Source organism: Pinus tabuliformis, chromosome 8 (genome assembly GCF_031772625.1).
Source record: "Pinus tabuliformis cultivar Carrire ecotype Pingquan chromosome 8, CPIR1, whole genome shotgun sequence".
Lineage (NCBI taxonomy): Eukaryota > Viridiplantae > Streptophyta > Pinopsida > Pinales > Pinaceae > Pinus > Pinus tabuliformis.
The window spans coordinates 676,465,748-676,488,749 of NC_142294.1; the positions used below are offsets into that span (position 1 = coordinate 676,465,748).

The window sequence follows — 23,002 nt, forward strand, 5'->3', positions numbered from 1 at the left end:
TGCGGACACAAGGGATCAATGAAATATGATGCGGGAAGCGTACTGTCTAGGAAAGTGGGTAGAGAACTTGAAGCCTTGCAATGGCATAGAATTAGTATTGGTTGTTAGGAGCCACATTTAGCAGTATATGTGGATAGGCAAAAATCTACAAGGTGCAAAACATTACAAGGAAGGTGTAACTAGTAAAACCTGGAACGAACTTGCAACTGCATAAAATCAACGGTTGTCAGGTGGCATATACCTCCAATTACAGATGGAGGTGCAAAAGCCTACTAGTGTAGCATTGTTACATGTCTAAACAAAAAAGCGCAAATTACAGAGAAGAAATCGAAGTTGTAACCTTCAAAACATGGGCAAAGGATTCTTGAAGCAGAAAGTTGGAAAGCTAGTTACAACTCGTAACTAATCACGAACTTTGTTGCTCTTTGCATCAACCTTCTATTTTTGCCAAAGTTGCTTGTTAAATTGGAGAATTTATTTGCCTTTTACGTGGATTTTATTGTTACGTATAATGATCATTGAGTTAAAATCTCACTTTACTACTAATTGGAGAATTTATTTGCCTTTTAAGTGGATCGTTGTTTTTACATATAGATTTTATCGTTATGTATAATGATCATTGAGTTAAAATCTCACTTTACTACTAATGAATTTGTTTATTAATAACAGTTTTGTAATCTCATTTATTTATGAAATTAGGTTTTTTTCACCGATCCTTTTATATTTAAAATTACAATTTTTAAGTCCAGATAGGGGCTAAAAAATAATTCTTCAATTAATGTATAATTATATTTATGCCGATAGTCATTTTTAGAGTGAGGTTTCTTGTGGTGACATTATGCAGATTCGTTGTCTTTGACATTATCTTGAACAGGTGTCCCATCTGGTCAGATATTGTCTATGGCCTCGATGAACTTAGATAATCATGACGGATGGTGGGTCTTCAGTTCTGTGGTTGAAGAGTTGGAGGGCGTCCTTAAGCTCTACAACGAAGGATCCGTGGTGCGCCCTGCCGAACCATCTCTCGACTCTCTTCCACCGAGTGGTCGAAATTTTATACAAAGACATCGTGTTTGACAATACACTCGGCCTGTGGGTGCGCCTCTATCTCCCTCCTCACGTCTCTGCCATCACCACATGCCTACCGGTAATCCTCTACTTTCATGGCAGTGGCTTTTGTGAGTATATAACACGGAAACCCATTTTCCACGGCTTCTGTCTCAAGTGGGCGCCGTATGTCGGCACCCTCATCATCTCTGTCGACTACACACTGGCTCCCAAGCATCGCGTGCCTGCGGCTTACCATGATTAGATCTCTGCACTACAATGGCTATCAGCAGAGGAGGAGGAGGTGATCCCTGGTTCGATTGCCGACTACTCCAGGGTGTTCCTCATGGGTGACAGCGCAGGAGGGGACATCGCACATCACCACGGAATGTGGACTGGCAGGCAAGATTAGGGATGAGAAATGAGGGTCAGAAGATTGATTTTGTTGTATCTCTCTTTTGGAGGGGAAGCGCAGACTGCGTCTGAGAGTGAGACAGGATAGATAACCCTACGTTTACATTGAAAGCCTCTACGTTTACATCGAAAGCCTCAGATACGCAGTCGAGGCTGGCACTACCTGTGGGAAGCAACAAAGACCATTATTTCTGCAATCCACTCGCCCCCATCTCCGAATAGGAGGAGGCTTGGTACCTTGCAAGATCCCTCCCTCGGACTATGATGGTGATTGGAGGACGTGACATTCTAAGGGACAAACAATTGGAGTACTGCAAGATTCTCAAATTATCATATGGTGAGCAAATCATTGAAGTTGCGGTGTTTGAAGAGGAAGACAATAGTTTCGTTGTCCTCAAGATCAGGAAGAGAGCTCAATAAAAGTAATGGAATACGCTTCTAATTTCATTAAATCCGTAGATTGAAATGAGTAGTTAGCGGTCCAATGAGTAATCGATGGATCCTGTTTCTTCTCTTCTTTCATTCATGAATGTTAAGTTTACATGCATGTCTCTGCCCATCTATGGGATACCGCCATTGAAATAGTTTGTAAAAAATGTGCCTTGGCTGTGTAAGATGCGATGGAACAACATAGTAACATACCATATAGTTTCTTTGAAACCTTCGATTTGTCAAATTGCAGTTGAAAATTTATTGGATGCTCAATAATCATTAATTTTAATTGTTTTTTAAACCTGGGTACATTACATGTTCGTTGGTGCCAATAACTCATCAGTAAATTGCCCACTCATCAGTCGCTTAATGGTTTAGAAAGGCTCTTGTCCATTCCACTTGCAACCTCCCCATTCTCACACAGTTTAGCTTTGGGCCATCTCATTTATAACCCTGCTCCTCATGCATAAGTCTTCTTTGTCACGTCTACAACTTCGCCCCTCTCATAAAGTTCAATTGAACACCATGGATTACCTTTTTAAATGTACCAATTGAACGTGGTTAATATATCAAATGTGATGCAGGTCTAAATGCAAATTCTTTCCTCCAATGGGTTGGGTAGTTAATTTATCTGTTATTTTTAATGTCACATTGTTAATAGCTGAAGTACTTACATATATTTTTTAACAAAGATGGTTGTTGTGCATTATTGTTATTAGTTGGTATTTCATTTCATCTTTTGGCTCATTTTCTATGGCTGAAAAATATATGCACCAAATTCTTCAAATTGGATTTGAAAATGGTGTAAGAAGCCAAAGAGTAAGAGTCAACCTATCACTTGGAAAAACTTGAGAAAAACGGGGCAAAAAATTCACCAAACCTAAAGCACATGAAATATTTAGAATTTATGAAAAAGAGAGATAGACAATTCTATTCCATAACTTTTGATTTACCTTCTTTTCTATTTGACAATGAATTTTCCCAAGTTTAACAATCCAAGTTAATATTTTGATGGATTTGAAGTTAACAATCCAAGTTAGTATTTTGATGGATTTGAAGTTAGTAAATATAAATCTTATTTTCATTACTGAATTTTCAATTTCATATATGTTAGCAAAGCCAATTGGTAAAGATTTTGCTTGGAGAGGTGAAAAAAAACCTAATCATTATCGGGGCCCTTTGCATCTTCTGGTGCAAATGCTAGTTACACAATTAAGGAGAGATTTGTTGAAATTACAAGTTTAATTATGAACTCTACAGAATCTTAATTCCTCAATTATTTTTCAAAAAACTAAATCCATTTATGCATTCAAAAACACATTCATTACAATATAACAAACTGCAAGTTCTTAATATTATATTAATAACAAAATAAAAATATATAGCTTCAATACTTCTTCATGTCATATTATTTGGTCATGACCTGGATCTCTGCAAAGGATCATTGGCCCTCTTTGCTTTTTAAATTCTGGATCTCTGCAAAAGATAAAAAATGGTGGCCCTCGTTGTTTTTTTTTCCCGAGTTAGTTTATTCAGCTTCGTTTTCTCCACTCCTTAAACTTGATCACTAGGCTCTAATGGCCAATTTCGATTACAAATTTCATTTACCTCCAACTTGGCGCCCTCATTCTCAGATAGTAGTACCGCAACACTATTTCCTTGGTGGCTCTCTTTTTTGGCAGCCCTTAGACCCATTCTCCACTGGTAACCCAAACTTATTGGCAGTTTCTTAGAAAATTGAGGTTAGGTTGTAGCTCTCTGGCCATCGAGGTAGATCTGCTTTTTTTAGTGATGGATTTACTTTTTCAGTGGTAGCTCTATTAAAAAAGATTACTGTAAGGAGGCCACAATTTTTCCTCCAAAATAATGGAAATTTCTTTAAGATTTTGATTAAATTTAGTTGATTTTTTTTTAAATTTGGGTTATAGTTTTCAAGCTCTAGGATTTTAGGCACTCAAAAGATTCTTGATAGTGCTTGAATCCATTTCCAGCATAAAAAACAATTCAAACACTCTAGTGATCAATTTTTTTAAAAAAATTTATAACCAAATGCCAGCCACAAATTTGCAATCCCAGTGAAATTGTGATGTAAACAACGCCTGTTAAAAACCATGACAAACTTGGAATAAATTGTTGATTTGTGTGCAACCATATTTCATGGTCGTAATGGAAGAACATTGGATTATTTTTTAGTCGATTTCTCCTTACTTATTCATTGTAAGAACATTGGGTTATTTTTTAGTAGATTTCCCCTTACTTATTCATTGGAAGAACATTGGGTTATTTTTAGTCCATTTCCCATTACTTACTCAGGATATAGCTCTGTTGTTTTGTGAGTATGACATGTTGCGTCCTTCAATCCTGGAGCCTAGGATTGAAGAGTTCCATGGTGACCCATATTTTACAGCAACCAATGACAATCAACATTGAGCCTAGGTGTTTAATATATGAGAGTTGCAGGCCTTGTAGCGGAGGTTTGTAAGCACATATCAGTAATTTTCTTATAGCGGAGGTTTGTAAGCACATATCAGTAATTTTCTTAGTGCTCATCTCATAAAGCCTTGTATTGTCCCTCAAGGTTGTAGCCTTTCTCACACCTTAGATCAATCATGATTTATGATCTTTTGTTAACTTTGATCTTGCCACATGGAATATTTAAAATATGCAATCTTTTAGCTTGAACCATTCTCTTGTAAACGCATGTACATTTGTTATGATGTGATTATTGAATAGTTTGGGATGTAGGCTTTTCTTTTGAACGAGAAAAATCTCGTTTAATTTGATTTATTATTTTTTTGTTCTTTCTTCTCATTAGGGGACTTTTGAGGTCTAAAATGGGCCTCCTAAGAAAAATGTACAACCAAAATAAACTTTATAACAACCAATAGGATTCAAGATGATGATTTCAACCATGGGGGATGATTCACTATTTTTGGAGTTAAAAAGTAAAAAGATTAAAAAATAATAAAATAATAAAACTATTTTTTCAACTTGTATTTTCTACTTATCTCCCTGAGGTTTTACACAAATTTTGAGCCGGAGTACTTGTTGGATACAAAATTTAATTCCTCATCCAAAGGGTACCCATGTATCATACTTTCGATGGAACCTGCTACACGAAAAATGAGAAATACATGAAAAAACGTGATTGCAATTACGATTTTCATGTATTTTGGAGTTTTCATGTAGCAGGGTCCATCAAAAATAGCAACATGGGTACTCCTCGAATGAAGAATCAAATTATGCATCCAATGAGTGTTTTTTCTCGAAATTTGAGTAAACCCATAGGGAGATAAGTTGAAAATATGAGTTCAAAAAATAGTTTTTTTGTTTTTTCCCTCTAAAATTTGATGATGTCATCTAACCTTATTTTATTATTTCCACTATTATTTTATAATTTCCTTAGCATGCCCATTTTAGACCTCAAAAATCCCCTAATGTTTTGGTTTTGTATTCAGAATTATGAGTTTTGCTAGTGTCATTTATAAAATTTGAGAATTAGGTTTTTTATATTATGACTAAGTTATTGGTTTTTTATTTGAAAAACTAGACTAATAACCTAAATTAAAAAAATTATGTTCAAAATATTATGGATAATAATATTTTTCTTTTAAAATAAAATTGAAATTAAAATTATAAGCTGACAAAAAAACATAAACTAATAACCATAAGCATAACAACTCTCTGCGTTCTTTCTCTTATCACATAATTGGCTCCTTTGATCATACTTTAGGAGAATAATCTACTTGGACAGGTTGTTGCAATTCACTATCATTTTCTAAAGAAGAATGATCATAATTCCCCAATGTCTTTGCAAGCCTTGTGACTTTCGTGTTAATTTATCTAGGTGGATATTGGTGGCCACTCGCCTATTCCACCTAGACATCCAAACAGTTTCATTAGTTTCCTTGATTATAGCACAATTTATTCTTTTTAGCAGCTTTCAAAGTCCTGAACTTCTGGAGCTATTTTGACCCCCTAAACAGTGTTTTTTTAGGTCCGCATTAGGACCATGGTTATATGCAAGTCCTTGTCGCAAACCTTGTAGTACTCTAAGAGACCTTTCTAACAAGGTATCGTATGTGCCAAATGAAGATCATATGACCAAGTTATGACCCTGGGTAGTTGATTGCCCAACTAACCCCAACAGGGCCCACAAACTCTTGGTGTTCCATCTCCTAGGGTTAGGGTTTTGGTCATTTAGGGTTTCCCTTTGTTGTTCAATAATAATAAGTCTTCTTAAGTTCTTTATTCAAAATAAAATATGTTTACATTCCTTGTTGAGATGGTGATATCACTACGGGAGGCATGTCTACATTATTATTATTTATAAGAGTGATTGATGTGATGTGTTAATGTTTGAAGGCACTGGAATAGTGTGCAAGAATATTAACTATATTACATATAGCAATGTTTAGTATGGGATTCCTTCTTATTGCAGAATGTTAATTTCGCTAGTAACAAGATTTCATTAGCGTTTCTTATGTTGCGATGTGATGACACTGAGGATTTCCTCCTTTTCTATCCTTATCAACCTATAACATTATATGGTGGTCTCTTCCATGTCTTCAGTAACGTATATATTATCTTTTGGATTATATTTCCATGCTAACAAAGAGCTCAAGATAAAGTGAATCTTGTGTTTTGTGCTATGGATGCCATTGCTTCAGGAGCTTCGATGATTTGACTTATATTCCTACACTTCACAAAAAGTTGCATCTCTACTATTCACATGACGATGTTGAATTCCTCTATTCCAAGGGTTACATTCTATGTGATTTCATGGTGATGGAACAATGTGACAAACCCTTATTTTAATTGCTAGTCATGGTCATGTTGTTCGACTAGATTCATACTCTATTAGCGTGAATATATATATATATATATATATATATATATATATATATATATATATATATATATATATATATATATATAGATATAAGCTCCTTCATGAGTGGTATAACATGAACATGTTTTGATAATAAGGTCACTCTTCGCGACATATAGTTTGGGGTAGCGTATTGGAGATCCCTCTCTCCTCGCTCGCATGTTAACCTGTTCGTTTTATATATACGCTCCTTCCTCAGTGGTAGAAAATGAACATGTTTTGATAATAAGGTCGCTCTTCGCGGCATACAGTTTGGGGTAGCGTATTGGAGATCCCTCTCTCCTCACTCACCTGTTAAGCTGTTCATTTTATATATATGTTTCTCTAGATATTCTCCTAATGCAGACCTTCAATTTTGGGTTATGGTATTCACTCTTTCCAAGCATAGGGTTGAAAGAGCCTTGTTCTCCTTATTGACGATAATATTACCTTAAGAGTTAGAGGATTTGGTTTTATACTTCTTGGATGGGCATGAAACTACCTTCAAGCCACGGGCATTATTGATATTTGTTCCTCATGGGTTTGTATACCTTTATATGATTATAATCACATGCAAAGGTTTTGGTATGTTGATTTGATCATTTGGGAGGCTATATACCTCTGCAAGTCTAAATGGAAAATTGTATGGCCTTGACGGATAAAACCTGTGCATGCTCCATAAAACCCTAAGGGTAGGAGTCACACTCTGGTGCAGGCCAAGATCCCATAGAACCGCCATGATTGATCCATGGTTTAACCCTACGCAAAGGGCCTTAAGAGGCTTGTATGACCCAATATTTAGGTAAAACCACCATGGATTTGACCAAGCATATTCACTTGCACGCATGGGATGGTTTCCCTTATCCTATTCACGGCTAAGATCATCGCATCACTGTGAAGATCTAGCTCCTTTTCGTTAGTGATCCCTTCCTCCATTCCCTGTGACCAAGTGCATAGTTGTGGTTTATGCCCAAGGTTGAGTGGGGAAATCGACGACTCACAAGAGGTCCAAGATGGAGTAAACCCATAGGGTTTCATCCCAAAAGCCACAAAAGGTCGCATAAGGGGGAAACTTGGGCTAACGAGGACAAATGTAATGTATTTGGGGAAAGACTCAAGAAAATTTATGATTTAAGACTGGAATTTTAAATATACCTAGAAAAATTAACTGGTAGGAGATACATACATATTTTGATTGACTAATTTAGAATATTTGAATGAATATGTTTATTTACTGTATATAAAAATTATTATACAAGTAAAATTTGTATAAATATTTTATGTCAACAAAGATAAAATAATCTATTTTGGAAAATGTGAAAAAGGCCACTCACGGAGTTAAGAATTCGCTTTTTAGTCAAGAAAAAGTTACAAAGAGTTAGTTATGTCCCAAAGAAGAGAAAAGGGGTAGTTCCTCATTTTCCCGAGGGTTTTTTGGGGAATTTGGAAAAAATAAAGAAGAAAGGGAGAGAGGAAGGCACAAAAGAGATGGTTGGAGAGAAATTCCATTGACTGGTTAAGTAAGAATTAGCTCAAAAAGTATAGAAGATTAAATTGGATGGAGATAAATGTCATTATTTTGACTCTTGATTCGGGTTATAATCGTGGGAGAGAAATACAGTGATCATCAATACACCAATTGGAGATAGGGATTGATGAAAAACCTTGGTTGAGCAAAGTATTGCTCGAGGGTGGAAATATAAACTTCCTTGATCTGTGAAAGTACTGTTATTTGACTGAAAAGAATACCTGCTCGGGGGTAGTTAGATAAGCATATAACATAAGGTCGGGAGGCCCGAGAAGGTCTTTGAAATTTAACATAAACTTTAAGATAAGTTATAAACCTTATAACTGAAAGGAAGCGAAGTATGAGTTGTTGTGTATGTTTTATCTAGATATTGTAGTTACTGTGTATGATTATCGGTTGATGAATTGTGAAGATATATGCATTGTATGTCTTGTATTCTATTTGGTGTAGGAAATTGCAGATACTAGACAAGTACCAAAAAAAAAAGGTAAAAGATTGAAACAAGGGCACAAATGAAAAATGCCGAGAGAAGTTGTAATAGATAATTTATAAGACGTTTTAAAAGGAAATTGTGGTTAAAATAAAGGTTGTTGTTACAGACCTTGTATAATTGTAAATGCTCATGGGTGACTTGTTACCCTATCTTCTTTAGGTTTTCTTCTTTTAAAAAAAATGCTTAGTGAAAATTATCTGTGAAATACATAATTGGTTAGAAAGGAAAGGGTTTGCACCTCACTATCAGACCATAGAACCAAATGCTTGGCATAGTCCCTGGTATAAGGGTACAAAGAAAAGAAAATCTCTAGCTACTGACTAAAAGGAAATAATTTATCATTTTATAACTACAAATAACCAAAAGAGAATGTGTAACTAGCAAAATGTTTTTTTGGATAGAAATTGCATGCAAGTAGAAAAATTCCTTCTCGATATTATTAGCATAGCAAGACAGAATAAAATATAACACTTCTTACTATAATAGAAGGAAAGATTGTACAAAATATTTTTTTCCTTGTAAGAGAAAATATAAACCAACTTATAATATTGCAGAACCAACTCAAGTTACAACCCATAGAATAGTCTCATACTCTAAAAGATAACAAGCAAGAACTCATAGTCAATATTTAATATAACAATCAAACATTTTTGTTGTTTTCACAAGAATTACCAATTACAAGTCGTGACCAAAAGGCCCACAGTGTCTTTTCTAAATGAAAATGGAATTGAAACAAAAATAAAGAGGAAACCCTAGAGGGTTTTTCATGGTTCCAATACAACAACTAACAACAGAAATCGTGGCCAGGGAGGCTATAAATTTATTTAAGGAAATTTATAACAGGATTGGTAAAAAACCCTAGAGGAAAGTTTGCTACCAAAATATTCAAATTTAAAAAAAAATGAAAAACATATTGCTTGGTAACAAAGCTATCTTCGCTTAAATATCCATTTGAACCTGAACAAAGAAAATAATGCATATGTTAAAATATAACCCAAGAACCTGGATGGATCCATCGACAAGCTAAGGGAACTGAAGCCTGGTCTTATGGGTGAAAACACTCCTGCAATCTTGTGGGCTATGAAAGTAATAGAATAACTCTGTGATGGTCAATCAATAGGAAGAAAATGAAACCCTAAGAAATGATATTGATGGCAAAGGGATTTATAATTTTTTTATAGGTCTGTTGAAAAATTGACCATAAAAAAAAGAATTTATAAATGTACCTATGAGTGACATGAGGAAATCACTTCTATTGTAGGATCACACATTCACACTCATAGAAAAGTTAAAACAATAGTTAATTCTTTGTATAAAATAAAACTCCTTTACCAACATAATAATAATGTACAGTAGGAGAGATGTTAGCGATACTTATAACCTTGTTGATCAAATATGCCCTCGCCATGGAAGCGCTACATTTGACACTGTAGAGGGAAATACCTTTCTTATTGGATGCACCAATGGTAAAGCCCTGCAAAACAACCAAAAAATTGTTAAGAGAGTTAAGGGTAAAACTAAATTTGAATAAGGGGAAATGTTAAATAATGACATAGGCTTACCTTTCCATATCCAGTGGCAGATGCAAACCATATTCTTCAACAAGACTGTTGTGGTGTAACTATTAACCTTACCCTGGAAATGTTGAGGCGGGGAAACCCTAGCGGGAGTCAAGGGCAAAGCTCCTTTCTTCGAGCAAATGATTCACAATGAGATAATCTCACCAGAAATCCCTGAGGTGGTTACCCTAACAGCGAGTTGGTGGAATCCAACCGTATATTTCCAAAGAATAACAAATATATGGCCACAATCAAACCAAAATAGAATAATGTTAAATGGCATCTCGAGAATCCAAATGAGTGTGCGCTGAAGTTTTCCAGAGAATTTGATTGAAGGTGGCATATCAAACCTTAACCCAAGTTGCATAACCTTGTAGTGATACAGACATTACCATGGTTGCAATATATTTAAACCAAGTTGATGAGCGTAAGGGTAAACATAAGGAAAATAGAAACAAGTCCCACATGTAATCGCTAGCATGATGTTTGCAACATTTAAAAAAGGATAAAATCGTACCCATTACAAACATTACCCCTTGAGAAAGGAACATAGAATGATAACATAGTCAGAGCTTCAAGGGTTCAAACTTATAAGGACCAAGAGCTTATTCAATACAAAAAGGTGTAAACTAAATTTCTTATGCATACTTTAGTTAATAACATAGACAAAGCAAAATACAGTTTTGTGAGACTTTAAGTTTAGGAATATTATTAGTTATAGACAAAACCAAAATCCAAAAAGGTAGATGTGGTTTACAAGTACTAGTGCTATTACAAGAACGCAAACACAACTGTTTGAAGGATGCCTGAATTATAACCCTCACAAAAAAAATAGTTACAAATGAACATAGAGAAAGACTGATATTATGTGTACATTCTCCATCTTATGTAATAATTACGTAATTTGTTATTACACCTCCCATGTGGCTTAGCGCTTGTGCTTGATAGTTTGGCTTTGGAGTAATAGTTTGATGCATATACTTGAACTTGACTTAGAGTATATAAAAAAAAAAAATTACTGCAGTTATTTCTGGGAGACATGAAAAGTGGTATTAGAGCAAGGTTTTGAAAATTGGAGACCTTGGCAAACCACGTTTTTGACTGTGACTAATAGATAATTTCTATGTTACATAAAGAAGGAGAGAAAGTTACAAAATTTACCTTTTGTTGAAGGTAGACGAATATGTTATGGCAAATTTTCCAAAAGGCAATCCTGTTAGAGAAGATGAAATATATGTGCATCTGGGGTAGCATGACCAAATTCACACCAGGTAATTGATAAATATGATGAGGGAACTACATAATGAAATAGTTGATCTTCAAATAGATCAAGAAATATTACATAAGGCTAATGTAGAACAATAATAGGTGATAATAAATCTATCAAATCGGCTCAATTCCAACAAAATAGAGGGGCGGGGAAGGAGGAAATAGAGAAGATATTGCTGGAAGAAAAAACATGAAAAAATAAGTGGGTAGCAGAAGAAGATTGTCTGAAGAGGGAGAACAAAGTTCATCAAAAGTTGGGAATAAATCTAAGTATAAACCGAAGGTAGAATTGCATGGACAATTTAAGAAAATTAGGCCCCCAACTTATCATGGGGATTCAGAAGAAGTGACATAATGGAGGTTGTTAATATTATTTATTATTTCCAAGTTCTTGACTATACACCAAACCTAAAAGCTAAGTTGCCCACCTACGAGTTGCAAGGGAAATCATAATCATGGAAAATTTTAGGGGCAAATTTTCGCCCTTATGCGAAATTAAGGGGTTTTAAATTTTTAGTAGGTGAATATTTTGTATCATAGTACATTTTTACAAATCGCCTCAAATAGCCCACCTTATTTTAAGGGAGAGGGTAAAAAAGGTAAATTTAGCCCTTGAAATTAGGAGTTACAACCTCCCATTCGCCCTAATTTTCAAGAATAGGTTTTATTTAAGTGAATCCTATGGGCCAAATACCATATTTATAAAAGAGGTATGGTAAATTAATAAAAATATAAATAAATAATTATATATATATATATAGAGATATATATATATATAGAGATATATATATATATATATATATATATATATATATATAATATATATATATATATATATATATATATATATATATATATATATATATATATATAGGAGTAGTCTACCCAGGCGAAAGAATGGCCCGGTTTCCGGTCACCGCCCGGAAAAACCACCGGCTCCGACCACCGGCAATTTCTCCCCAGCTCCGCCACCGTCGGCGAGCTTCGCCCAGCTCCGCCACCCTCCGCATTTAATGATGTCTGACAACAGTTCCTTCGCTTTGTTGCCGCCATTCATACGCCAATTTGAATTTGGGAATTAACCGCGGGCTCCATTCGACCGGGCACTCCCCTGCAGGTCACCAGAATAAGCGAAACCGGAAGGGCAAGAACAGGTTCGAGGCTGCGAGCTGTGGCATCTCATTCGTTCATGCAACCATCGTTTGCATTCTCTCTGCTCACGACATGCACAGTAACCCATGGAAGCTTGATGCACCCAACACAGATTTAGAGAACAAAATCATCGAGTTCAGCACTGCATATTTCGTTGTGGACTTGCTCCACTATTTGCTTGCCAACCCATCTGATCACCTCTTCCTTCTACCTAGTAACTTGCAGGTACTATGCAGGCCATGGAGGGCTCTCGGCCATCTCTCTGATAGCTGCAGGGGAATCGACGACTCCATTACAGAATGTGTGGACTATTTCTCGTATGGCTAAAACGGAGTCTGCCTTGGCCAACATGATCTATAGTTCTGTTTCTCCATTTTTCACTGTGTATTTTACCGTGGTGAGGTGCATTGTTGGGCCTTGGTTGGCATGGAAGTTGGCCTCCTTCTACTTAGCTGGTAAGGCAGATGCCATTATTCCTTACTGGATGGCTAGTTCATGGATGGTTACTGTTATTCTGGCTCTTTTCGGGAGCACCATCTGGGTTTACAAGCTCTGGACAGGTTTGATCTGTTTCTATGCAAAGAGAGGGACTCCGAAGGGCAAGCTTGGAGCCCAGAAAGAAGAGTAAGCATAGTGGAGCTTGATCCAATTGTTATAACTGTTGAATTAACCAATTTTCCTGTATTTTTCTTTGTGTAGGTGTAGTATTTTAACCGTTCAAATTGATAATAATAGTTTGCTTCCAGGCCCATTTGTAAAGTATTGTACTTCAGTGAACAAACTCTAGAAACAAAAGCCATGGTGCTATTCAGTAGCAATTTTCAAGATTTTGGTGTTGTGTATTTTTTAAATTCTTGCGCAATCCTCAGAATTGGGGCAATTTTTTTCATTATCTTTAAAAGCCTGATAGGAAGATTACTAAAAGGGATGCAAAAACCATCATTACATCGAATTAACATCCCCAGGTTTCCCCACTATCGACGTATGCCAGGGCAAGTGCACCAGATCTAGATTGTACATTAGCTTTACACAAAATTTCTTAAAGCAATCAGATGATATGAAAATTGAATGGCTATATAATTGGAAATTGAAAATCCACCAATTATAGGTACCCTTTGTCTGGACAGATCTTCAAACATTTTGGTACAGAGGAGGTGAGAAGTTCTTTAAGCACTCATAGAGTTGCACACAAAGTGGGGGAGTTGGAGTGAGTAGAATATTGGTCCTACAGCCAATCAAGCAATATGTTAGAACTGAGCATGGGGCTCTCCTCCACTGTGGCACAGATCATCTCTTACGCTACTGAAAATTACCCTGATTACCTGCCATACATTTCAGATAGATTTATAGCAGTACCAAGGATCCTTGAAAAGGACAACCTATCAATAAAGTTATAATGTAAAAATACCCATAAAATGGTCTTATATCCAAGTCTGACCTCTTTACCAAACTTGCACCTCCAAATAGGCATAGCTGCAATTTTGATCTGTTAGTCTGGTTTCATGGAGCTTTCCTTTAGTTAGGAGTGCCATATAGATAATGAACCAGGCAAGGAATCTCATCCTAAACGAAACCTTTCATCACAAATAGCTAGCGCACTTTTGTGTCACAAAAGCATGGTCAAGCTGCAATTCTAGTTCCTGTTTTATGACGCAGGTTGCTTTAGTTGGGAGTGACATAGACCGAATGAACCATGAAAGTAACCACATCTTAAAGGGAAACCTTGCATTACAACCAGATAGGGGAAACTTTTGTGCCGGTTGTGTGCCATTCATGTTTGTCATCATTCGAATACCATTTTCTATTTAAGTTTACTTTCAATAAAAGGTTTAGGGGTCATATTTTTATACAAGTTTACTGGCCTGCACATTAAGATAGGTGCCTAATAACTCTATCTCCAAAGACTGTCCTGATTACCTGCCACGCATTCCATATAGATTTGTGGTATCACCAAGGATCTTTGAGAAGGACAGCCCGCCAATATAGTTATGATGTCAACATACCCATAGAATGGCCTTCTATCCATGTCCTATTTCCTCAACAAAAGGCACCTCCAAAAACATGATCAACATATTCTGGATAACCCCAATATCTGCAATTTCTATCTGTTGATCCTGTTCCATAAAGCCTTCCTTTAGTTCAGAGGGAGCGCCCATATACAAAATGAACTAGGCAAGCCGCAAGGAGTCTCATCTTAGAGGAAATTTTGCATCACAAAGAGCTGGCATTCTTTTGTGCCAATTATGTTCATGGTCATTGGATTTCCTCCCCTTAATCTTAGTACCAATAAAAGGTTTTGGGATTATATTCTTTTGCAAGTCTCCTGGCTTGTGTATTGAGATAGGTAGTGTCTAATAACTCCCATCTCCAGCCTCTCCAATTCTTAGATAAAAACTAGAAAATATGCAGTTGGTGTTCTGGCTGTCCTTGTAAGACAGCTAAGAGGATTACTTGCAATTAGTGACAAGAAACAATACAAGAAACAAACTTCTACATTTTTTGTCGAGAATAGAAATTAGTTTAGATCCTTTGCATTATTTTATAAAATGTGGATAAATATAGGGTAGCTTTGGTATTTTGACACTGCTGTAAATTGTGTCTGAGCTTAAAGAACTTAAATTTTCAAAATTTTGATAAGGATCTTAGAGGCATCTTCATAAGCATCACTCTATTTTTGTGATAAAATAAGCTCTCACATCACAAACACCAAAGAGTGCACACGATTACATTCAATGATACAACTGATCCTTTCCGAAAAATGTCCAAGCCATGTAGTTTTGAAGATCGTAAATGTTTAAACAAGATGGTAAAAAGTTTATTAAAGAACTTCAAAAATATAATTCTGACTTTGTTATTGTCAAATTAGATTTTCCATTCAAAATAAAAAAAAAATCAGGGATTGTTGAAAGTAATCAAATCATTTCTGCAATCTTTAGAAACCTGAAAATCAATTTGTCTAACGTTGTCCATATTGTTAACAATTTTAATATGATGTGATAGTTATCAGATCTTATGTTTTACAAGATACCAAAAGTTTCATGACAGGATTAAGAAAGTGCATCATATATGGCTTCTTTTTATATTTCACCCATTCTTCTCATAATAAGGAATGAAAACAATTAAGAGAGAGCAAAGCAAGAAGAATCAAGGGCAACACTAATTTTGTTGTTCATTCTCAAACTATTTGTGAGAAAGTGAAACTAATGGTGAACAAAAACCATAAGCATTATGGGTAACACAAATTCTTCCATCATTATCTAAGCGATATAAATATTAACACCACAAGCATGATTAATGATAAAACCGTTTCAATGATAGTCCAAGCCATAGAAAGTTAATTACTATTTTAGAGAGACATCACCAGGTACTTCATTCATGCAATGATTGCATAGCAAACACTATCTTACCAGCTTATTACACATACAAGATTGTATTGCAATCATTAAATATTACAAACTAGTAAACCATCTTGTTTCAGATGCTTAGAGATCATTCTAACCTCCCTCAAAATTCAGTTTATAGCCAAAAACTTACCTTTAAGAAATATGACAGACATGACAAACATATACATTATGATTGCAGAACATGATGAAGATATTCAGCTAGAGCCCATATGGGGAAGATATTATGATAGGCAGCATAAACCATCACAAAGAAGCATAAAGGAAGGCTTAGTAGACCTGAAAGACCCATAAAGAGAGGTATGAAGATATTAAATGGTACAAAATCTGAATAAACTTGTCAATAAAGGGGAGTGCTCAATATAATGCAAACTGTCAATATAAGTTAATGATGGGATACTTTTATACAAATGAGATAATGAAATAATATTTCCCCAGGTAAACACTAAGGGGTGATGTTAGAATTACTTGTACGTAGATACCTCTCTACTTGCAATTGCAATTGGTAAATGGAAAATCAGGTAATTGACAACACATAAAATTGAAAATAGGTTTTACTAATAAGGGAATAATTTTCGTTGTTACCAGTTCAACACGAAATGAACTAAAGATAGCAAAATGTTCAAAAACATCTAAAAATAGCATAGTTTCATGGCTATGCAATTATTAACCTGCTGAATCTTCACTCTTTCTTCACAAGTACTCGATTAAACTTCCAAATTAACTACAACTACAAATCAAGTTTAGTTAGCAGTATATTCATGGCCACAAGTTTTCAATATAAACAAAGGCTATATTCCAAAGCTGTAAATATACAAAACTGAATGTAACAATTTTGAAGTTCCTGGTAACATGCATTCTAATTACAAGGCTATTGCCGCTCAATAGCCACATCACAAGCCATGCTAGAATGAATTAAAGTGACATTTATGCTCTTTGCTGGCAAAACGGGCTGTAAATTTCCCAATTCCTTGCTTATCCATTTAGTGACTTCTTCTGGCACATGAAAGTGCTTACATAAGCTACTCCTGTGACTTTGGAAAGAAAGTGGATGCTAAAGAAGATGATGATGAAGAAGATGTAGGTGACTCCCCTCCATATGTTTTGACAGACTTTAGGAATTCACTTCCTGATGAGAAACATGTGAACTTGTTTCTCTGTTGTGTAGATTTCACTGGAGACCCTGCTGGCGAGCTTTCTTCCGTATCAGAGAAGGTATGCATTGTTAAACGTCCATCCAAATAATCTACAATTGGTGAATCTGGTACGTTCACTTTATATAGATCAGGAGCAACAAGGCCAGATTCACTAGTCCACTCACTAGCACGTCCTCTGCCATTTGTTGTGCTAATATTCTCAGGTTTTGATGCCGATGAAGCACTTTGGCTACGGATACGAGGACTCCAAGGAGCATCCAGTTCATATCTTTGTTCCCTTTCAGCTCTCTGCCATAGAAAAATTGACAATTTGTCAGGCTCTCCTCAGCATGCTTTGAATCTCTAGTCTCAACTGGTTCTTATTAGCAAAACAGATCTCACCCTAGAGTGAAAGATGTAGCTTTTCTTGACTATACCTTTTCTGCCTCGTATGGAAATTCCATGGAGTCCACTGGGCAAGCAAGAGCCTTCAACTGCTTACTAAGAACAAGTATGGTTTCCTGGCACTCTGCAAGCTTCCCTGCAGCCACAGCTATGTCCTTTTTCCTCAAATTACAGTTAAGTACAAGTTACTCCACTGCTATAGGACTTTAACAAACATTATTGCAAGTGTCTAGGCAGAACAGACTGACAAGGGAAGGCTGTAAAACCAACACAATTCGTTGAGAGAACTACTCTGGCCATGTGATTGATTGGCTCTATAACTGGGTAAATCTTGCCATTTAACTCTTTAACTGTCCTGCTCAATAGCATGTTCATGTCATTCTGTTTAAGATAAAAGCAGATCCAAAATACTGTCCAGACTCATAAATGTGGCCTAAATAACTTATTTCCTCTCACACTTCAAGCTTTTCTAAAATACTTCATGAATAGCTGATGAATTTATTTGTAGCCCACATATTGGAGTCACATTGTCCAAAAGATACAAACCACCATACAATATAATGAATTACCTGAACAAGTTATTACAAACTTCTACAGAAAAATACAATGAAGAATCCATTCAATACTCAGAAGGGTGTATTACGGACTCCACATAGCCACTACCATATCTTCAAGTAGTATTGGTTGTCAGTGGTAATATGATGACTACCACAATGCAACTACAAAAGCTCTTGCCAGTTTTGAGCGGACAGAATAAATATTGAGATGAAGAACAAAAGCTATTTAAGGACTCCAAATCTTAACACAACATGACTAACATGGTCCTATAGAGTGGAAATAACTATATTAAACACCTATGTGATTAAGACCTTGATTCCTGCTCTTTGGGTACTCAGAAGCCTAATATTTGAATGAACTGATGCATTACAATTATACTACATGGTTCCATAGTGACAGTCTCCTTCAGCTCCTCATTCTCTGATAAATTTTGGGGTATCATGCTCAAGAGGCAACCTTACTATTTCTTTTTGTTATTGCATTCAAGCATAAATGACTGACAATGAAATTCAGTAATTGAAATATGAATAGATCAGAATTCCATTCACTAGAAAAAAGCACTAGTCCTTGACCACTGAATGAACTTCTAAGTATTTAGAATTATTCATTGTTGTGAAAGCTATTAGTGTAAAAATATTGCATTCCAATTTGTGGCAATCTATTACTTTGGAATGAGTACTCGTCAACAAATTGACTACTACACTTAACATATATAAGCTTGTAACTTACATGTCTTACATTTTTCACAGTCTGCTTGAAAACACACCTGATTTCTTACATCTTATTAGATTTTCAAATGCAAGATGTGAGTTCATCTAAAGCAGATCTGACAAGCATGCCACTCTTGTCAGGTTCATGACCAAAGAGCTCTCTATACTCTGTTCATACAGAATTCTTCTTTGAATCCACAAGACTTTGAGTGTTTCATCTGCATCTTGGGCATCCAATTATTTCATTTCATTCAAGTTGGCCAGAACAATGCTACTAGAACTTTATCTGCTTTCTAAGCTTGCTTGAATTCTGGGTGTGTGTTTTCTGAATCTTCCTATGTTCATGTCTACCTGTCAAAGGCAGCTTCCATCACCTATTGAAGTTAGGGGAAGTTGATCTTCCTATGCTTGAAAAAATCAGTTGCATAATGCAGAAGAGAAAAGGCATTTGCAATGCAATTCTAGGTGCTGCAGTGATGGTTTCTGCCAGGGCATCATCCTCTAGCACAATTCAAACGGTTTAATTTATAGCAAAGCTCATGTGGATTACATTTTGTGAATGCTCATAGAATAGTTGTCTAAAGGATAGCATGCCCTGTGTTGCCTGCTTCCGTACCCTATACAGTTGCCAGCCATGTAACTGTCATGGATATCGGGGGAAAAGGAGTATCAACTGTAATATTTGCAGAAAAAAGGCTTCTGGAAAATTCACTTCCGCATATTCTCCAAAACTAGTGACTGTAGATGTTACTGAAGCACAAGTGCTCTGTCCAGCAACCCATCAATTTCTTGCAAATGTATATGTATGTAATCAATTCTAGACTCTGCATAAGTCCAAAATCATGATCCATAAGCATAGATTATATATGAATCAGATCAAATAGCACGGAAAGAAAAAAAGAGCAAAAATCAAAGAATCGACAAAAAAGTGTAAAGAGAGAAGACAAATAGATAAAACAGAACATGAATCCCATTGTCCTTCTCCAAGAATTGGAGAGGCTGGAGATGGAGTTATTAGACACTACCTATCTCAATACACAAGCCAGGAGACTTGCAAAAGAATATAATCCCAAAACCTTTTATTGATACTAAGATTAAGGGGAGGAAATCCAATGACCATGAACATAATTGGCACAAAAGAATGCCAGCTATTTGTGATGCAAAATTTCCTCTAAGATGAGACTCCTTGCGGCTTGCCTAGTTCATTTTGTATATGGGTGCTCCCTCTGAACTAAAGGAAGGCTTTATGGAACAGGATCAACAGATAGAAATTGCATATATTCGGGTTATCCAGAATATGTTGATCATGTTTTTGGAGGTGCCTTTTGTTGAGGAAATAGGACTAGGACATGGATAGAAGGCCATTCTATGGGTATGTTGACATCATAACTATATCGGCAGGCTATCCTTCTCAAAGATCCTCGGTGATACCACAAATCTATATGGAATGCGTGGCAGGTAATCAGGACAGTCTTTGGAGATAGAGTTATTAGGCACCTATCTTAATGTGCAGGCCAGTAAACTTGTATAAAAAGATGGCCCCTAAACCTTTTATTGAAAGTAAACTTAAATAGAAAATGGTATTCGAATGATGACAAACATGAATGGCACACAACCAGCACAAAAGTTTCCCCTATCTGGTTGTAATGCAAGGTTTCCCTTTAAGATGTGGTTACTTTCATGGTTCATTCGGTCTATGTCACTCCCAACTAAAGCAACCTGCGTCATAAAACAGGAACCGGAATTGCAGCTTGACCATGCTTTTGTGACACAAAAGTGCGCTAGCTATTTGTGATGAAAGGTTTCGTTTAGGATGAGATTCCTTGCCTGGTTCATTATCTATATGGCACTCCTAACTAAAGGAAAGCTCCATGAAACCGGACTAACAGATCAAAATTGCAGCTATGCCTATTTGGAGGTGCAAGTTTGCTAAGGAGGTCAGACTTGGATATAAGACCATTTTATGGGTATTTTTACATTATAACTTTATTGATAGGTTGTCCTTTTCAAGGATCCTTGGTACTGCTATAAATCTATCTGGAATGTATGGCAGGTAATCAGGGTAATTTTCAGTAGCGTAAGAGATGATCTGTGCCACAGTGGAGGAGAGCCCCATGCTCAGTTCTAACATATTGCTTGATTGGCTGTAGGACCAATATTCTACTCACTCCAACTCCCCCACTTTGTGTGCAACTCTATGAGTGCTTAAAGAACTTCTCACCTCCTCTGTACCAAAATGTTTGAAGATCTGTCCAGACAAAGGGTACCTATAATTGGTGGATTTTCAATTTCCAATTATATAGCCATTCGATTTTCATATCATCTGATTGCTCTAAGAAATTTTGTGTAAAGCTAATGTACAATCTAGATCTGGTGCACTTTCCCTGGCATACGTCGATAGTGGGGAAACCTGGGGATGTTAATTCGATGTAATGATGGTTTTTGCATCCCTTTTAGTAATCTTCCTATCAGGCTTTTAAAGATAATGAAAAAAATTGCCCCAATTCTGAGGATTGCGCAAGAATTTAAAAAATACACAACACCAAAATCTTGAAAATTGCTACTGAATAGCACCATGGCTTTTGTTTCTAGAGTTTGTTCACTGAAGTACAATACTTTACAAATGGGCCTGGAAGCAAACTATTATTATCAATTTGAACGGTTAAAATACTACACCTACACAAAGAAAAATACAGGAAAATTGGTTAATTCAACAATTATAACAATTGGATCAAGCTCCACTATGCTTACTCTTCTTTCTGGGCTCCAAGCTTGCCCTTCGGAGTCCCTCTCTTTGCATAGAAACGGATCAAACCTGTCCAGAGCTTGTAAACCCAGATGGTGCTCCCGAAAAGAGCCAGAATAATAGTAACCATCCATGAACTAGCCATCCAGTAAGGAATAACGACATCTGCCTTACCAGCTAAGTAGAAGGAGGCCAACTTCCATGCCAACCAAGGCCCAACAATGCACCTCACCACGGTAAAATACACAGTGAAAAATGGAGAAACAGAACTATAGATCATGTTGGCCAAGGCAGACTCTGTTTTAGCCATACGAGAAATAGTCCACACATTCTGTAATGGAGTCGTCGATTCCCCTGCAGCTATCAGAGAGATGGCCGAGAGCCCTCCATGGCCTGCATAGTACCTGCAAGTTACTAGGTAGAAGGAAGTTGCAATATGGTGAAATATAAAGAGGTGATCAGATGGGTTGGCAAGCAAATAGTGGAGCAAGTCCACAACGAAATATGCAGTGCTGAACTCCATGATTTTGTTCTCTAAATCTGTGTTGGGTGCATCAAGCTTCCATGGGTTACTGCGCATGTCGTGAGCAGAGAGAATGCAAACGATGGTTGCATGAACGAATGAGATGCCACAGCTCGCAGCCTCGAACCTGTTCTTGCCCTTCCGGTTTCGCTTGTTCTGGTGACCTGCAGGGGAGTGCCGGGTCGAATGCAGCCCGCGGTTAATTCCCAAATTCGAATTGAGGTGTGAATGGCGGCAACACAGCGATGGAACTCTTGTCAGACATCATTAAATGCGGAGGGTGGCGGAGCTGGGCGGAGCTCGCGGAGGGTGGCGGAGCTGGGGAGAAATTGCCGGTGGTCGGAGCCGGTGGTTTTTCCGGGCGGTGACCGGAAACCGGGCCATTCTTCCGCCTGGGTAGACTACTCCTATATATATATATATATATATATATATATATATATATATATATATATATATATATATATATATATACTCCATAAGTCACCTTATATACATGCAAGGCTGTAAACAAATAAAAATAAAAATAAAGTGGAGGTATGGTAAATAAATAAAAATATAAATAAACTAGAGGTATGGTAAATAAATAAAACCTCTTTTTATATTATTCCATAACCCTCTTTCTATTTATGAAGGCTCAAAAAAGAGGTTTTATTTAAGTGAATCCTATGAGCCAAATACCATATTTGTAAAAGAGGTATGGTAAATTAATAAAAATAGGTATAGTAAATTAATAAAAATATAAATAAATGAGAGGTA

The 23,002-nt window shown here is 36.3% G+C and overlaps 2 protein-coding genes and 2 pseudogenes across 3 annotated transcripts; 2 read left to right on the top strand and 2 right to left on the bottom strand.

Annotated features, from left to right (window-relative positions):
• Positions 1-909: 909 nt before the first annotated feature.
• Positions 910-1,925, top strand: LOC149237383 (strigolactones hydrolase CXE15-like; annotated as a pseudogene).
• A 10,584-nt stretch (positions 1,926-12,509) lies between these two features.
• On the top strand, positions 12,510-13,392 carry LOC149237384 (TLC domain-containing protein At5g14285-like; annotated as a pseudogene).
• A 3,567-nt stretch (positions 13,393-16,959) lies between these two features.
• On the bottom strand, positions 16,960-18,863 carry LOC149237385 (uncharacterized). Its single transcript, XM_089366810.1, has 2 exons — positions 17,739-18,863; positions 16,960-17,610 (listed from the first exon to the last, which is right to left on the bottom strand). Exons 1-2 carry the CDS (start codon positions 17,763-17,765, stop codon positions 17,188-17,190), a joined length of 450 nt encoding a protein of 149 aa, XP_089222936.1. The 5' UTR covers positions 17,766-18,863; the 3' UTR covers positions 16,960-17,187.
• Positions 18,864-18,898: 35 nt separating this feature from the next.
• LOC149237386 (TLC domain-containing protein At5g14285-like) lies at positions 18,899-22,639 on the bottom strand. 2 transcript variants are annotated; one of them, XR_016245259.1, is made up of 2 exons: positions 20,000-20,358; positions 18,899-19,798 (listed from the first exon to the last, which is right to left on the bottom strand). XR_016245259.1 is itself a non-coding variant. In XM_089366811.1 (2 exons), the coding sequence occupies exons 1-2, from the start codon at positions 22,298-22,300 to the stop codon at positions 19,792-19,794; spliced, it is 582 nt and encodes a 193-aa protein (XP_089222937.1). In that variant the 5' UTR covers positions 22,301-22,639; the 3' UTR covers positions 18,899-19,791. The 2 variants fall into 2 exon arrangements, 1 of the variants encoding a protein (XP_089222937.1); XM_089366811.1 differs by lacking the exon at positions 20,000-20,358 and adding an exon at positions 21,726-22,639.
• Positions 22,640-23,002: the final 363 nt, after the last annotated feature.

What these genes read in the sequence shown, in the direction of transcription:
- LOC149237385 (XM_089366810.1), bottom strand. Translation starts at nt 17,765, where the DNA reads ATGGAATTTCCATACGAGGCAGAAAAG. An exon ending in TTCCATACGAGGCAGAAAAG is followed by an intron (nt 17,611 to 17,738) that starts GTATAGTCAAGA and finishes TTTCTATGGCAG; the next exon opens with AGAGCTGAAAGGGAACAAAG.
- LOC149237386 (XM_089366811.1), bottom strand. Translation starts at nt 22,300, where the DNA reads ATGCGCAGTAACCCATGGAAGCTTGATGCACCCAACACAGATTTAGAG.